We start from the raw sequence: 18,125 nt of genomic DNA on the forward strand, positions 1-18,125 counted from the left end.
ATACTAAACATTTCACAAAAAAACTAAGTTTTGGTAAGGCAGTGATTTTGCCTTTAAATTTAATAAAATAAATCTGTTGAGAACATTTCTTCTGATTTGTCCTAAACGCAGACCATTCAAATGGAGTCTGCATGAGTGCGTGCCTATTGTGCAACAGTAGCAATTTATAAGTATCAAGTGGCTTGTTTTTTAAATGCAAAATGAAATGTGCCATTTCTTTCATTTTGCAAATGCAGCTACACTTCAGTCAAAAGCGTTGTTCTTTAGAATTTCCGCTTTGCCTGGTTTTCATATTTATATTCTGTACAAAATGCACCCTTGTCTCAATGGCAAGCCTGTCATTATTGACCAAGGCCAAACTTTGATGCCATGAGAGTGCTTATGACTCAAATACATGGGAAATTAATAATGAGTCATTAGAATTTTAGCATATTTATGTATTCTAATTCAAATGTAATGTATTCAACACTCTGTTGTGTTTTTTAAAACTCATCAGTTTTATCCGCCTGTAATCATGTTCATAACCCTCTCCTGCATCATATGCTTACAATTTGGCCCTTGATTTAAATACAGTGTTTTGCCATTACACCGTGAGCTTTGTATAAACTAATTACAGGGTTATCATCATACGATGCTGTGTGCAAAATCAGACCTAGCTTTTTTTTTCTTTCTTTCTTTCTTTTTTTTATTCCAGCCTTTTATTGTAACCTTCTATCCCGGGGGCAATAGGAGGCCACGTGTCCAACCTCCAAGCTATTAGCTCAGTCCCTAATTTACACTGAGGCCGAGAGAGGAATCTGGGGCTGTAATTGTAGTGGCATTGGCGCTGTTAATTACAGAGGTAAGCGGTTGAGGCCCAGCCAAGCTCCATTATGGTGATGGCGGTGAAGGAGCTTTAAATGGGGGCTCTTCACCAGCTGGGGTCCCAGTGAGAGGAGAGGGAGCTGGGGCCTGATGAGCTGGCCTGCACCCTTAGGGCTTCTGGGCCATATGGAAGCCAGTACGGGCCTTTATTCTACCTCTTCAACCTTTTTAATCAATGGCAAGCTCTGCTAACAGAATGGAGAGCACAGAGGTTATTTCAGCGTGTCATTCATTTTCTACAAATCTCTATTCACTCTTTTAGTGGCAATTTTGCCATTCTGCAGCACCCCCTCATAAGTGAATTTTGCTAAATGCTCACTGTTCTGTTTACGATTGCGTATTTGCATGTCATTCGTTTTATTTATCTTTTATCATGCTCATTGCACTTTATTACTCAAGCTAATAAATTCAGCGACAAATGCGGAAATATTGTAGAGCAGATTTATCAGTGTAATGTTTTAATTGCAGTGGGTAATAAAGGGTAAATATTTCCTTTTGTTCTTTAAGTACAAAAAATTTGTATGTATGATGTCTGCTGCATATTTGCAATTAAATTTTTAAAACGTCCATTTGAAGGGCCACTATCCTCTGAGAAAAAATATTATAATTATTTTGTAATTATCAGAACGCAATTATCAGTGGCTTCACATAAGTTTTGCATTTGGCTTTATTTATAGGAGTCATAGGAGTTTAAATGCTATTTTGCTTCTCTAGGGAGCTGTTTTTAGTATAATGCATCCTTTAATTTCCCCCCTGTCAAGCCCGAGTCTATGGTGAGCTCCCCCTCTATTTACCCTATTTACTGTGTGCACATTGTTTAATTATTGATTCTGTAAGGAGCCTCTTCTAATGCAAGGGGAAGAATACAAGAACCCATGTGGCCCTATAGAGGAACAGCCACAGAGATAAGTGTGAAAACAGACCTAGAGGCAGTGTGAAGAAAGACTGTGTGATTCTTTGCGGTTTCTTTGGGAGGCCCAAACCCAGAGGGGTGTTTCAGCCTGGGGCGAGCCTATCAGCTATTCGGAGAAGATGGGTTAAAGACATGCGGATCTCACTCTATTCAACGGCTGGGTGGACCCGTACACGCAACACTTTACACATTACAAACATGCACGTTCTGCCAGTACATGGGTCATTAGACACGAGGGAGCATTATACTAATAGCATCAACAGATAGACAGATTGTCTCCTACTTATTTTATTCAATGCATGTGGGATTACGTGTTGTACCATGTTTATTTTATTAGATATTGAATGTTACGACACTTTCTGTATTCCCCTTTGGTTAATGTTGCGTTTGGGAAGTAATCCGCAAATATGTCCATATAATAACCAGGCTTTATTTTCAAACCCATTCAAAATGTCCATTTACCTGATATCATCACTTTATGTTTGTATTTTATATTTGTATGTCTAACATCTGATGAATATGAAAGTTATATCAGATGGCTTACGAAAACACACACACACACACACACACACACACACACACACACACACACACACACACACACACACACAAAAGAAAATATTTGAAGAATGTTTCACTTGTTTTTGTCCATATAATGAAAGTCAATGGGGTCCAAAACAACATTGGACCCAACTGTATGTCATTGTGTGGACAAAAACAGTGAGACATTTTTCAAAATATTATATAATATAATAACAGGTTTGTAATGACATGAAAATGTATAGATTATGGCAGAGTGCTCATTTTCAAGTGAAATATCCCTGTAAGGAAAGCTTTGAAAAAGCCCCATATCCCTCTTAGGAGGTATGCTGTTGAATATGCTTGCAACTGCAATGTCGCTCTTTCTAATGTAGAGATCAAACAGCAATCAAAGCAACACAGGAGACATTTATTTTATTTATATAGTTTCAAATAGCTCATCTTTATGTGGAAGCCAAGCAAGGCCCGAATCCTCTCTCACAGTACAGTTCGCAGTTTAAGTCCAAATAAAGAATGGCAAAAATTATTCCCTCACGCTTTCCTTCCCTCCCCGCTGTTTGTGTGAAGTGCATTGGCAAATTCTCAGAGCGCGCCTGCTCTTTCGCGGGGAACGAAGGCCGTTTCCTTACACTTTTTGCCGCACCATTGTGTGCTTTATGGCTTGTGTCGGGGGTGAAATCACTGCGCAGCGATTGACCCTGGCTCTTCTGGTACTTGAATATGATGATGGCTGTTTCATGACTTGAATATCAACAGCATCTTATCTCCACATCTTGAAACTTCTTCAGTGATGTCAGTGGTGACATATGTTTGAATATTATAAATGTACTTGAAAAGGATAAAGACTTAATGGAGATTGAAAATAATTCATTCTTACCATCTTCTAGAGCATAGCCTGCACTTCTCAAGGTAGTAAAACAGGACCTATTGACTTATTATATGCGCTTAAAATAAAAAGGATTTGTCATTAAATAGTTTCCCACCAAAATTATTCTTTATCCTTTTATGTTGTGCTTAAGTAAAAACTGTTTTCTATATATATCTCATTGCAGTTGTAAGCACATAAATTATGTACTTAATGTGATTGTGGTGGCTGTCCTTAAGTGCTCTGTCCATTCTTCTCAGTTTTGAGAGGTCCTTGAGGTGAAATTATTTTTCTTACTAACCAACAGGTTTTAAGAGGCACTCCTGGAAAGTCAAACATTGCAATTAACAACATAATTAAGTGTCAAAGCCATTATGGTGTTTTCTAGTTACAGAAACAAGGGCTGTATTGATCAGAAACAGACCCTGATTGATCTCTTGATCGATTGGCTTGCATAGGTATTTATCTGCCAGCATGTGTCAGTTCTTATTGGGGACAGGTGCAGTTACTATTGCCTTCAGTTAAAGCTATTAGACTACTGTGATGCCGTGGCAATGGGCTGTCAATCAGAGTCCCCCACCCCCATACACAACCACCTTCTGTGCTTTTGTAAGGCATGTCAAATTAAGACACACTTCAGTAGTTACTGCTTCATCAGGGGTATCGACATTATGTAGTGCTATATGTTGTTGTTTTTTTACATCAGACCCAGACACCATGATCAGAAATTGCTTAATGACGTAAAGGTTGATATATTAGTTTTATTTAGGTCGCTCTTTGGAGCTTAGAGGATTTTCAGTATGACCGACTGTGCTTTTATCTTTTATTTTTGGTGCAGGAGCCGGTGATGATCAAGTTCTTAGAGGAAGTTCCTCATCTTCTGGCGTCATATGCCCGGCCGGCCAACACATCCTGCTATACCACATGGAACTGTTTCTTAGAACACTTCCTCAGGGAAGGTAAGTTTGCAAAGTACCTTTAACCTGTCAGATCTTCCTTGAGACGCTTTCTCTTTTTCTTTATACACTCTTACATTCCAACACCTTTTTTGGTTAATTACATTCATCATTAGGTTATTTAAATTGCACTTGTGAACACATTACTCATACTATTTATACTACAAAATGGCCATAGCATAGTGCAAATTGGGGACACACCTTTAGTGTGAAGAACATTTTAATAATCTAAAGAGCCTTTTTTCCGCTATAAAGAACCTTTTGTGCCATGGAATGTTTCCACTGATGTTAAAGGTTCTTTATTGGCTTTTGTGGTTCCATGAAGAACCTTTATTTTTAAGAGTGTATCCATCTCCTTCCTCAGGTGGAGTGATAGAAGCCTTCCCTCCTTCAGATAGTGTGACATGTCTGACGGTGGATCTTCTGGTGGAGCCGGGTGGAGATGTGCACATGCTGTCCTGTGGAGATCAACTGCGTGGGCCCAGTGGGTTGGAAGTGGTGGGCTGCACTGTACCCCAGTCCTCCATCTGCCCTGACGTCCTGCACACTATCTGCAATAGTATAGGTCAGGCATGTCAGCAGCGCTTCATCATGGGACACCTCTCCGTAGATCTAGTCACCTTTCTGGATCCCAGCAACCTGGAACAGCAGGTTAGAGAAACACTTCTCAATATAAACCACTTTATATTTACACTACCGTTCAAAAATTTGGGCTCAGTAAGATTTAGAGTAAGAATACTTTTATTCAGCAAGAATGCATTCATTTTTTTTTTACATTACAAAAGAAAATGTATGCAAAAATGTACGTTACAAAAAGTGTTTTTCAAATAATTGCTGTTTTAAAGATTGATGATATTTATATAAATTTCATTTTTTTAAATATTTTATACTTTACAGATATTAAGTATTATAGTCACATTAATGTACAATTGAGTATGAATATAGATAAGATTTAGGTTAAATTTATAGGTATGACATTTCCATTCATAGTACAGTAGGCTTTTGAAATTATTATACGATATTTAACATTTCCACATTTCTCAGACACTTTTATCCAAAGCAGCTTGGGATACATTTTTATTAGTAGAGTTTTCTGGAATCAAACCCACAACCTTGGTATTGCTAGCGGCGTGCTCTACCATTTGAGATACAGGAACAATGGAAGCACTCAGCTCTATCTATCTTTCATCAAACAAGCTTGCTCAGAAACAAATTGACCCTTAAATGTCAGTGGTGTGTTTTACAGCTCTATGAAAACAGAACCTGCCATGTTAAGAAGCTGTTGAAAATGATATGGGATCTGACATGTGGCACTGTTCTGTCAGAGCCCGTAACACCGTTCTCACCTTAGAATATAGATAGTGTGAGGGTTCAATCTACTGGCCCGGGGCTCTTATTGAGATGTTATAAGATCACTCCTAGGTTCCCCTTAGGAGCTGTACAGATGAGACAATGAAGGGTGGCTAATGTGCCAAAAGGCTATCTAATAAACTGTCAGGTCTTATTGTGTCAATAAACTAATTCGCCTTTTAAGGCCTTGCCCCCTGACCTTAAAACACCCCAGCTATGTACTGGTGTCAGACAGGAGGTCAGGCTGAGGTTCTTGGTCACTGTCGAAGACAGATTGAACAATGTGGTGTTTTCTCTAGCACATTAAATAGAAATTTAACATTTTGGCTTGGTTATTTGCAAGATTCTCCCCTTCTTTTTTCAATATCAGCAAAAAATACAGTAGGACACTACATTGAGTTGATTTTACGGACTATGTACTTTAAAAATGAATATGTGCAGTTATCTAAAGAGCTTTTTATACCTGCATAAGCTAATGTAGTAAGGTTGTAAACAGTTCATTTAGATGTTAATTTAGACCTCATGAAGCTCATTTTTAAGGTTACCTAAATAAACATTTTTTACAATGCTGAGACACCCCTAACAGTAGGAGGCTAACTAGCATTCCTTGCGTTTCAGACCGTGCATGGTTTGCTTTGCATCTCTGCCAAATGACATGACAACTGAAAAATCTCTGTGGGGGAAAAGGGAGGGGATGCATTAAAATAAATGTAAGTCTAATGTGGAAAAAATGAAATGGATTTGACCTCACTGACCTTACTGTGTTAGATATTGAGTTAGTCATTTTTCAAAACTTGTGTTTCGAAATCTAGGTCTGTTTATTAAGTCATGGGATGTTAATATCCCCTGTGGAAATGTTATACATAGTGCAAATGATTAGTGAGCAAAGGAGTGATTATATAACTAGGCAACATGATGCATAATTAATTAGAGTACTGTGATTTTTAGCAATGATTCTTGCAGGCAGGCCTAAGATGGAAATGTGTCTTGTCACATTGTTCCTTCAGCGATCCAATTTCCACTGCCACTAGAGGGTGGCAGAACACGCTCACATTGAATTCACTGTATTGATCACTATTTCAAAAAGATAACCAATTCTCAGTTGTTCTTAATGTTGAAGGGCCTGTCTGGAGATGGACAGACGTTTCGGTGTAAGCCAGATCATAGTGTTCTAATCACTCATGTATGTGCTTGAAATGTTTGAGCTCAGAAAAACAGCTTATGACATTTACTTAACACAGCGAAAGCCTGGAGCCCCCTTTGAGTCAGTGGTTGATTTTTACAGCTTCTTATGCACATACTATTTATCACTCTGAAAGGGTTGGTCTAGTATGAAATGCTATAGAACAGATATATTTTCAAATGAATGTCATATACTGCTGTTTTAATCATCGACTCAGTTGGCATGCTGTGATTTTAAAATAGATGATTGACTTTGAAAGGCAGAGAACAGCATATTTTTTAGATAAATTACTCATGGAGGTGGAATATACTTTTCCACAGAAAATCTCACACTTGAATCTCATATACACTCCCAATAGAATGCCATTTAGTCCTGCAAATGAAAGTAATTCCTTCATTCTTCTGATTGAATAGCACCGGGATTCTCTATATTGTGAATTCACAGAGGCACGGGATGAATTTTATTCAGCGTGTCTTACTGAGAATAAACTGCACACACAATTAAAACCTGACAAAAGGAATTCAGGCGGATAAATCCAAACATCACTGTCCGATCTCTCCTGGCACAGAGGGAGACAGATCTGCCAGACTAGTGCTAACCTGTCTCTATTTAAACATCAATTTACATTTAAACCTGTTGCTAAAAGCAGTCTGTATTTTTTGTATGTGTGGGGGAGAGGTGGGTCGCATGTGTTTGCCCTTGCAGGCTTGCCTCACATTGTGTGCGGAGGGAGGCTCAGCTGCAAGATTGCAGTTTTTAATGAAAGTGAAGGGGCTATAGAAGACAGGTACAATCTGGGCGTATATATCAAGCGCCTTTGTTGAGGTTGACAATGAAGCAGGCTTGGCTGATTCTACAGACTGGCTAAATGGTCCCACCTATCCCACAAGCACAGGTATTAAGTATGACTACTGGATGAATTCAACTCTATACTGAGTCCTGAGTCCAGTTTTCAAAGGTCATTGCTTTACTTGATTCCTTTATAAGGGCTTATTTCGGACAGGGAGTTGTGCTTGGTTTTTAAAGTCGGCATGAAACGGAAGTTGAGATTGTAATTTTTTCCTTGTTGTGACGTATATCCGAGTGAAACGGCTTCTGAAATTAGAAAAAAATGTAGGGCGGGGCTTGTTTTCGTCCTTCGGGAATTGATTGGATCGTTGGAGGTTGGGCGTTGCAAACAAAATGGAGGCAGATTTGAATGCCAGTTTACATTCAGTTGTGGAGGATTTCTCTCCACCGGACTCCCCACCGTTACCCTTCCATGAAGGATTTTTTATTTTATTTTATTATTCCCGCGAACCAAGATGAGTCAAGTCAAGTTATCAGCCTTATTAGACATTCTCTGTTATCAGTCAAGTTCACCCTCGAGAGCATCTCGATAGCACCCTCATCGACTCTGGCCGCACCCTTTCGCCATGGCACGTGACCGAAAGAGAAGAGAGGTCGTTTCGAGGGGGGATGGAAGGGTAATGTATTTGATTAAAGATTATAAGGGTACATGAATTTTAAAAAAATAATGAAGTGCACAGATAAATCATTTATAATAAACACTACAATATTACATATAAAAAGAAGATTTGTCAAATTTGATTTCATGCCGACTTTAAAGAGCTTTAAAATTGTGACATTTTGAATTTCCGCAAGCAAAAAATTAACTGTGACGTCATCATAACATTTCTTCTTATATACTGTAGCTACAACACAAAGGAATATTTTTTTTCTGGACAAAATCAACAAATATTTCTTTCTTTTTAGTAGTTATTATATACTGAAATTAATTTGTGCTTGCAATTGAATTAAAGCCGGTGTAAGATGATGATTCAGTGCACTTTATATTTCTGCATGTGAACGTTGAGCACAATACTGTGATCAGAAAGTGATTTCAGCAGCCGGGCCACCATTTGCATTTGCTGGCAGCAGCGTTTAGGTTGACAAATAGGGACGACAGGAGAGTCAGCCAACTGCCACTTAGTTATTAACAACTCCTTCAGTGGTGATTTATTTGCCACTTTTTGAAGAGAGGGCATAGCTATTAGATTATTATCAGGGAAAATTAGCCCTGTTTAAGCATAAGGCCACGACTGGGCCTGACCCCTTAATATCCTTATAATGATGCCATTAACCATACAGATGTGAAGAGTCTCCAGTTGGGCTTTAGACACAGTATGTAACTCTCTCTCTCTCTCTCTCTCTCTCTCTCTCTCTCTCATACACACTCTGTTGAATCTGAGCTCAGTGTTTTCCCCCTGCAAACAGTTATTCATCTGTCTGTATGTTTAGAATTTTTTTGTCATTGTCTACTTGTTGTTTGAAAATAAGCTAATAGTTACGTTGATTTATGTGTTGGATCTCCTGACTTGTCTGTGTGTGCTGGTTTGTACTGTATTTAGGTATGGGCTATTGATCTTGACCTGGGCTACAGTAACCAGCTGGCTATGACCCAGCTGATGCTCATGATGACGAGGGGGACGCTGGACTGCCGCACCAGTAAACTAGAGGTTTCTCCTATAGTCAGAGATGTGAAGTCTTCTGTACGCCATGCTGGAGTAAAGGTCAAAGCTGTAAGAATCTCTAATTTCAAGTAAAGTATTCACTCTCTCTCACTCTGGCATTATAAGAAGATGTGATTGTTATATACTAGATTTGAAATATTTGTCAGATATTCAAGACTTTATTTTGGAATAGTTTAGTTATAACCTCATAGAGATCAAAAATAAAAATTCTGTTATTTACTCACCCTTTTGTTGTTCTAAACCTACTTTTCTATTCAAAAGTTCGGGGTCGGTACATTTTTTGAAAGAAGATTCTTATGTTCACCAAAGCTGCATTACTCCAAATCTTTAGTGTCACATGATACTTCAGAAATAATTCTAATATGCTGATTTCGTGCTTAAAGCTACACTGTGTAACTTTTTTAGTTGATTCTTAGCAAAAAACACTTTCAAAAATATATGTGCTCATTAATGTATATTTACTTATTTCAAGTAATAAAGTATTCTCTTAAGTTTATAATCTGCCATTGAAAGTACATACGGGTGTGGGGTTCGAATGCCAGTCGCCATGTTGCCCCTCCATCTTGAAACTACATTAGCCAAAGAGGGACATACCTGTAAATTCAAGCTTCGCCTTTTGCGTTTTTCACTCAGTGACACCGTGACGAATGCGAGGGGGAGATTACTCGCGAACTCGCGAGTGCCGGCAGATTTGAAAGATAGTGTGTGTGTGTGTGTGTGTGTGTGTACTCACATTTGAAAGAGAGAATTAAAAAAAACGTCAACGCAACAGACAAATCAGCAAGACCATAGTCAATATTGGAGTAACTTTTCCCAGATGGAAAGAGCTCATGAGGAGAAAATATTTTAAAACGGACGCCGAGGTTGCCTGCTTTCTTCTCGACAGGTAATTCAGCCTGTTGTAATTCATTTGTGTAAATTCGAAGTTTTATAGTTGCTTGTCTAACCATAGCATGGTTGTGCATAACGCCAGAACGACCTCTAGTATAACTTCATCCTCGCGTCAATGGGGAAAAAGTTTTGTTTACCTTGTAACATAAATCTGTGCTGCGACGGATCACAGGTGATGAATAGTTTTAAAGGCGCAATTTTTTAAGCTATATATAAAAAAAGACACTGTAAATTTTAGTTATTTTTAATTGCTTTTACTTTGTACACATTGTAACGTTAGCCTAATCTGATTATGCTGGGATAGCCGATTCCAAGGGTGACGTTTACCTCCTGACATCTGTCCTGTAGTTTTATTCATTTTAGACGTAGGCCTATTGTTTATTATTGTCATGGACGAAGTAGATAACTGGAAGCCATGTTAACCTTGGAATAATACGCAGTGGCGGATTTAGCAAATTGGGGGCCCAAGGCGAAAGTATGTATGGGGGCCCCCCCATACGATTTTTAAAAGATAACGAAAAAAAATTACAGACTGAATGATGGATAGCCAGGTAAAGCTAATCTACGGGGAAGTAAAGGTTGGAGAGGAGAAAAAAACAACTTTCCCTTTAAACCCTGCATACATTTCTTTACTCCAAAATGAAGATGGAAAGCAGAGAACACACAAAGTGTAGCACTACACAAACTAATAGTCACGATGGAACCCAACAGAGAATAAGGTTTCAGATAACACCTGAAAAATCTTGCATCACAATAAGTGTATTGTGATTGTCAAAACATTTAGTAACTAAACAGAAACATGTTACAATGTTTACATGGTACAATTTCTGGTAAGCTACGTTTTTTTATTATTGCTTGACAAATTTCACGATTTCAATTCAATTCTTGTGATTTGATTCAATATTGACTCATTTGGATAAATATTAGGTACACAAGATAGGGTTAATTTTTCTCAAGAAAAAAAAAACTCACATAATGCTGTAAACATACATAGAGCCCTATCAGCTGGTAGTATTATTTAAGGTTAAAAATAACTCAAAGTAAACATAATGCGTTTTTATTATAATAACAACTTTAATAATATAAGTCAAAAATATACTAAATATGTAATATAGTACACATATTTAGCAAAATACTCTCTATAGCTCTTTTTTCTAGCCAACTAACGTGCTATAGCCTAACATATATTATGGTCATTAAACGGCTTTCCTGAGGTAAATTTTATGTGACATAATTGTTCTCCAGCTGTTTTATTGACCCTTTCCGCTGTTGAAAAAACACTGATTGATCGGTATTATGTATGAGGAATATACATTTTGGTAAGTTGTACTGTATCTTTCAATAGTCATTCGTGTTTATTCACTATTAGCTAAGTTAGTTACGTTAGAGATGATCAGTTCACATGCGCTAGGGATCTTTCACGTCACATTTACAAGCGCCAAAACAGTATTTATAGTAAGTAATTGAGAGGGGGGTAAGAGGGGCGAACTGGGGAGAGGTGATGTTGCATTTGGCTCTAAGCAAATCCACCTATATCCATGTGAGTGTGTTAACGTTATCCTCACCTAGCGCCACTTCACAGCTAGCAGCTGCTGCTGTAGCGGCATGTTCAACACTTTGGACGTTGTTGTTCCTGTCTGAATCCCCAACAGTAGATGTAAAAAAGTTTGTCATCTTTGGCAGCGTTGACAAATACTTATCAACGTCTTTTTTCTTTTATTTGAGCCGCTTGGGTAACTTGGTTTCATTTTCGCGTTTAGACTCATCTTGCTTCATCTCTGTTTTTGTGTACTTCCCAGTCCTCCTGTCACTGCGTGTTTATCTTTCGCGCCGCGCACAGTTACGGACTAGTCCATCTCATTGTGAAAGTCGGGGGTGTGTAGAAACGGATAACCATGAACTGGACATTTTAACTACTACTTTTCAACGTATTTCTTAAGAATATTAATACAATTTAATATTCTTTTGAAGCGTTCATGATGATAAGGGGCTTTTTCTTTTCTTTTTTTTTCTTTTTTTTTTTGAGATTGGTTGGGGCCCCCCCTACTACGGGGGCCCCAAGCAGCCGCCTACCTATGCCTCTATGTTAAGACCGCCACTGATAATACGGCCACCGTAGGAGTTAAAACGCCCTCGGAATTGAGAGGAACAGAAACAAATATTCACTGGGTAGTCATATATAATTTCACCGCTAGATGGGGGTAAAAATCACACAGTGTAGCTTTAAGAAACATACATTTCTTATTATTATGTACAGTTTTGCTGCTTAATATTTTTGTCTTCGATGAATAGAAAGTTCAAAAGAACAGCATTTATTTGAAATTATTACATTTTGTAACAATATAAAGGTCATTACTGCCACTTTTGATCGATTTAATGCATCATTGCTGAATAAAAGTATTAATTTCTTACCAATTTTTTTTTTTTTTTTTTTTTTTTTGAATGGTGGTATAGATGACTTTCTTTCTTCTGTGAAAGCACAAGTTTTAATGATGCTATTCTCACCCATACAATAAAAGTGGACGGAAACTATGGGCTGTCAAAAATGCATTATAAAAGCAGTGTATGCAACTTGTGTCTTTTATTCCAAATCTTCTTCAGCCGTATGATAGTGTGAGAAAGACTGAAATTGAAGTCATTATTCACTGAAAGTTTTGTCTTGACAGCCGTGGTCACCATTCACTTTCATTAGATGGAAAAGGGCAGCTTGTACATCCTGCTATAAATAACAATCATTTTATTTTCACAGTAGAAAGAAAGTCCTATGGGCCATGAGGGTGAGTAAATGATGACAGAATTTTCATTTTTTCGGTGAACTATCACTTTAAAGGTTAATGCTCTGAACACTTTAGGATGCTTTTAGAATGCCATTATCCAGAATGTGTTCCTTGAGACTGGACCAAAGAGCAATAAGAGTCCTCGGCTGGATATTATCCCGATAAATCAGTGCATCCATAAAGATTGATCCAGCTAAGCTTTGTTGTTTTATTTTGGTTAAATACAACTAAACGCTGTAATTACGCTTCCGACCTGATTGGTGTTTAGAAGAAGCTGAATTCATTATCATTTTGATAGATGAGTCTAAATAATCAGCCCATAAATAATGCATACCATATTCATTATGCATGTGTATGCATGCCTGAGCACCTCATCAACCTGATGCCAGCCCCTAAACAATAGAGTTCCTTTATTAGCGGCAAACCGGAGTTTACGCTTGTTAATTTGCGACTTGTATTATTTTATCAAACATTCATTTAGTTTGTATGCCCTCATATCGCCCGGCTCCCGCCTGCCTGTCTTAATGGCTCCGGCTTTGGCCATCATTTAGGCCTAGAATATTACAAACACAATTAAAACCCTGCAGGAAAAGCTTTTTATTGTTGTTTGAGGATAGTGTGCCTGACAGCTGAAAACAGAGTTCCATAAAAGGGAATTACTCATGCCCCGTACACGGTGCAAGGGCTTTACCCTCCGCTTCATATCTGTCACTGAGAATGTGCCTCATGCCCGCTACGAGTCCTGCGAGTCCTGCCACTCTTAACTAATCCGCTCCTGTGGCGTTCTTTTAGACACATCTTTTATCTGCCGTGTCTGTGAGCGTCGTTGGGTTTTATAGGAAACCTTTCTGTTTTCTGCAGCGGTATAACCTAATAACACCGGACTCGGTCTCCCCAGTGCCCTATTTGACTGTGAGACTAAAGCTCCTTTCTCCATGTGGGCTTTCGAAACTCTTCTATTTGTTTCTAGTGTGGCGGTTATTGCCGTACCCGAGAGGTCAATTTACCATTTAGATGTACTGGTCAAATTTTTAGCAACAGAATCACATGTAATTTCTTGCCTAACTCTCTGTGTGTATGTGCTCTTCTCAGCAAACCTCCGTGACCAGTCGCTTTGCAGTGATGTGCACCCGACTTCTCCACACCAATCTTTCTTTGGTATATTACAGCACATTTTTTCTGATGTGCAAAGCTCAGGGCATAGGCTATGATGTCAAGGTAAAACCTCCCAATAACACAACTGGAGTTCTTTGATTGCAGAGCAAGTGTTTTTATATACTTCTGCTAATGTTTCAGGCAAGGCAAGGCACTGTGTTCGCCCTCCATGACAGCAGAGATAGAAGGAGTCTTGGCATGCTGTGAGTTCCCACATGAAGCAGGCAGACGCATTACCCTTGTCTTTCTCCAGCTTTGATTTCCCTTCTTCTGTCCCCATTACCATTAGAGATATATCTAGACCTTGAGCACACTCCCAAGAGCAGATTAAACATTATGTAGTGAATACCTCAACCTGAAATGTGTCAGAGTGCAAAATACTGCCAAGTCGAATTAAAGGCATTCATCACATAAATCCTATACCTATCACATCGAAGCCCTGCTTTCCTTCCTCATTTCTCCCTAAAGAATAGCACACTCTTTAAGGCTGAGAGTTCTCATTAAGCTCCTTACAGCCCCACAGCCAAACAAGGTGATTGTTTTTTTGTTTTTCTCTGATGATGGTTCTGGGGGATCATTAGTAAGCTCGTTTGTTTCTGTGTGTCGTTAACAGAACAATCTCGGAGAATCTCCAGGGAGCGCTGCTGACCTTTGCTCGCAACCTGTCAGTCATTCATCAGGAAATATCAGCTCCAAATATGCAAGGAGCAAACAATTTTAAGGTATGCGGATGTGTTTAAAAGTCATTATGCTAATGGTATATTCTCTGCTTCACTTTAGTCATCAAAAAACACTATATATGTTTCACGTTCAAGTCATGTATCTACAAACTAGGACTGAAATCACAAGGATTTTTGACAATTTCACCATATTAAAAATAATGGTTTTAGAGACTTTACAAAGACAAAGAATGAACTGACAAACAAATAATTAACAAAAACATATTCACAGCAGTATGTATCAGTCACTCAGTAGAGGAGTCCACTACTACACTATTTGCTCTAAAAGGCTCTGCAAAACTTTAATGTAATGCTAGTAATAATAAACTTCATGCTTCACATTATTCAAATTTGTTCGATTTAATTTGGGTGTTTTTGGTTATTATTCAAGTCAAATTGAGTTATGACACAACAATTGTCAGCATATTACCTTTGGCAAATGAGTATACTGGCCAAACAAGTGTAGTGAAAAACAGGTTAACAATTTGCACAAAAATATGTCACAATCTTGTCTAAGTATGTTATTCTAAAAAAAAAATATTGTTAGTATTATTACTAAACTATCATTATACCAAAGACTTTTTGTGGTAAAGAGAAGTGAACTTATTAAAGCAACTGAGCTTTTAGTCAATCTCAGGTGAGAAATATGAGCACATTTATTTTTGAAAGAGCACGCCAATTGCCTGTCATATTAACATCTTATACAATACACAAGTTATTCATTTATTAAAGTCAAGGCTTTATCTCTGGCCACTATCTGCAGCTGAAGTCATACAAATGTAGAACACTGTGGACTTTGTCAGACACTGTGAGTGAATTGGAGATTCTTTGACACTTGCTGAATTACTGCATTCAACACACTGTTACTTAACTGGATAGAGGAATTCTCATTCACTGTTCAGTGGTTAGAGGTTAAGATCTGTAGTCAGACATATACTGAATGTCTGCTATTGTTTGCTTTTATAAGGACCTTATCAAGGACATCGAGGAGATCCTGGGCATGACCATACAAAACCAAACCACATCTCAAGAAGAAAAGGAGATTCCTGCAGTCGGGAGCGAACAGTTATCACCTCATAAACCTCACAGATCAACCCCAAATAAATCAACATAGTTATACCCTATCATCAATAGCATTTGCACATTCAGTTATAATTGATGTCAACAAACTTCTATAGAACTTAGTTATAGCTATAATACATACAGTAACATTTCGTCCATGACCTTTTTAGGTCACATTTTTATAGTGATCTAAAATGTTGTGCAATTTTTTTGTTTTGTTTGTAAAGATTAACAATGCGAACAGGATGTGCCATTCATGACATTTTCCTAGCTCATCATATAGGTTGAGACTACAACTGGGGAAAGTTTCTTAATTCGTTCCGCCCTGAATTATGTTCCAGGAACACAAAACATAACTATGCATTAAATCTTCTTTAAAATTATAATCACTCAAAAATAAGCAGTTTTTGCTAGTTTTTTCAATAGGTACTATATATTATAAATGTACATCTGTATTGTACATCTACTGTTAGAATGTATTGTATAACTAATGCTATATTACTGTATTGTATTTTATGTGTAATTCCAATTATGAATGGGAGTATAAGTGCGCATGAGAATAAAGATCCATGATACTATTCATACTGCAGTATCTATGCTAGAGCAAATAGGAACAAAAAAAAGCGCTTGGTTGTTTCTTCCCGGAGAAGATATTTATCGTACCACTGAAGGTTATATTGAACGCAAATCTGCGAAAAACTAACACATTAATCGTACTTTCGTCCAGGTAATAATGTAAATATTTGTCAGACGAGTTTTAAATCCGCTCCGGTAAGTTGTGTAACGTTAGCTGCTAACCTTTACTGACAACCGAAACGGGACTAGGATTCAAGACCACAGAATGTTTAGGCGATATGACTGACTAAAAGTCACAAAGCTGCTGTTAGTTGGGGTTTGATGCTCTTTATTTCTCGTGGCTTTGTAAACTGTCACTTTGCTTAATTTATTTTTCATGACGAAATAATGACGTGACGCACCAACAGAAGCTCTTGAAATATTAGACTTGAGGGTTTACTCCGAAATGACAGCAATTCTGCGGATAATCCACAGCTGCTTTCTAAAAGTGGTGTTGTTCCCCAGCACCTTTGGGAATAAAGCGCTTCGTCCTGCCGCCTCTGAAGTATTAACATGTCACCTCACACAGCGCGCGCTCCCGCCCTGGACTTCGTTCTGCGTGCGCTACCGTGACGTCATCAACGACCAGTTCGGTCTGTCCAACTTCAACTGGCAGGTGCAGGGAGCGAACTACCACATCCTTAGAACTGGGGCTTTCCCTTTCATCAAATACCACTGCACCAAAGCTCCTCCACAGAACCTGGAGTTTGAAAATAGTTTTTTTGCTGCATTGAAAGTCGTCAATCTTGGTAAGTTTTAATAGGCTACACGTTTTATCTGATATTTATATTAAAAAAAAAACCTTTAGGCATTTCTAATATGTTTTTCCTCTCTTTCTTTAAGGTATCCCATGCTTGGCATATGGCTTGGGTTCATGGATGGTAGTTGGTGTGACAGAGAAGGTTCAGACGTCTGCAGGACCTGTCACCGTTTACTTTGCATACAAGGAGGTGGACGGTGCTCAGTTCTAATATCAGCGACACACTGAGTATTCAGAGTATTTGAAAATGACTTGAGTTTCACAGGCCAATATTTGTCATACAGTAATGTATGCATGTGCCCTGGAATGCACTTTTGCACAAAAAAAATAAAATGATAAATTTTCAACTTTGGAGTTTTCTTTTCAGTACACGAACAAGAAATATATAAAAGCACAAAAAACGTATTTCTCAATTAAAATTATTTAACAATAGTATTTTTTATTAATAGTATTGCCTAGATATTTCCCCAAAATTTTGAGTAATATTTGAAGCTATTTAAATAACCAGTTGCATAAATAATAAAAGGGATAACCCCCCCCCCCCCCCCCCCCCCCCCCCCCCCACACACACACACACACACACACAAAATTTAGGGGCAAAATTCAGAACCACTGATTAAAAGTCTGACCAGATTATTCAAGAACATCTGTTCTTTCCAAGGTAAAATACTTAATTACATGTCTTTTATTATTATTTATCAAATTGGTTATTGTGTAAGTATGCAAGCTTATTTTGAAATTTGACATTTTTGAGAAGACATTTTTTTTTTAAATTGATTGAATGATTTGGTCAGACATGGGATGCAGATCATTATGCCACTATCAGGATTATTAGGCATTATTGTGATGCATCTCAATGTATTCTTTGAAGTTTACAAGCTATGCAACTCCTCGTTTTCCCACTTGTTTTCCTCCCTAAAGCAAATGCAGAATTTTAAATACCTTCAGCTCATTTATTTAAA

The 18,125-nt window shown here is 38.0% G+C and overlaps 2 protein-coding genes across 2 annotated transcripts in view; both read left to right on the forward strand.

The window, feature by feature from the left end:
• The window catches only part of iqch (IQ motif containing H), a 29,394-nt gene extending 13,025 nt beyond the window's left edge, over positions 1–16,369 (forward strand). The window contains exons 12-18 of the mRNA XM_079874717.1: positions 4,021–4,141; positions 4,503–4,789; positions 9,062–9,232; positions 13,945–14,070; positions 14,149–14,210; positions 14,621–14,729; positions 15,694–16,369. Coding sequence (XP_079730843.1) covers positions 4,021–4,141; positions 4,503–4,789; positions 9,062–9,232; positions 13,945–14,070; positions 14,149–14,210; positions 14,621–14,729; positions 15,694–15,840 — 1,023 coding nt within the window. The 3' untranslated portion in view covers positions 15,841–16,369. The remainder of the gene's footprint in view (positions 1–4,020; positions 4,142–4,502; positions 4,790–9,061; positions 9,233–13,944; positions 14,071–14,148; positions 14,211–14,620; positions 14,730–15,693) is intronic.
• Positions 16,370–16,577: 208 nt separating this feature from the next.
• On the forward strand, positions 16,578–17,499 carry cUnh15orf61 (chromosome Un C15orf61 homolog). Its single transcript, XM_079874597.1, has 2 exons — positions 16,578–17,152; positions 17,247–17,499. The coding sequence occupies exons 1-2, from the start codon at positions 16,810–16,812 to the stop codon at positions 17,372–17,374; spliced, it is 471 nt and encodes a 156-aa protein (XP_079730723.1). The 5' UTR covers positions 16,578–16,809; the 3' UTR covers positions 17,375–17,499.
• The last annotated feature ends 626 nt before the right edge of the window (positions 17,500–18,125 follow it).

The sequence above is a fragment of the Squalius cephalus genome, assembly GCF_949319135.1.
Source record: "Squalius cephalus genome assembly, chromosome: 6".
NCBI classification, from domain to species: domain Eukaryota; kingdom Metazoa; phylum Chordata; class Actinopteri; order Cypriniformes; family Leuciscidae; genus Squalius; species Squalius cephalus.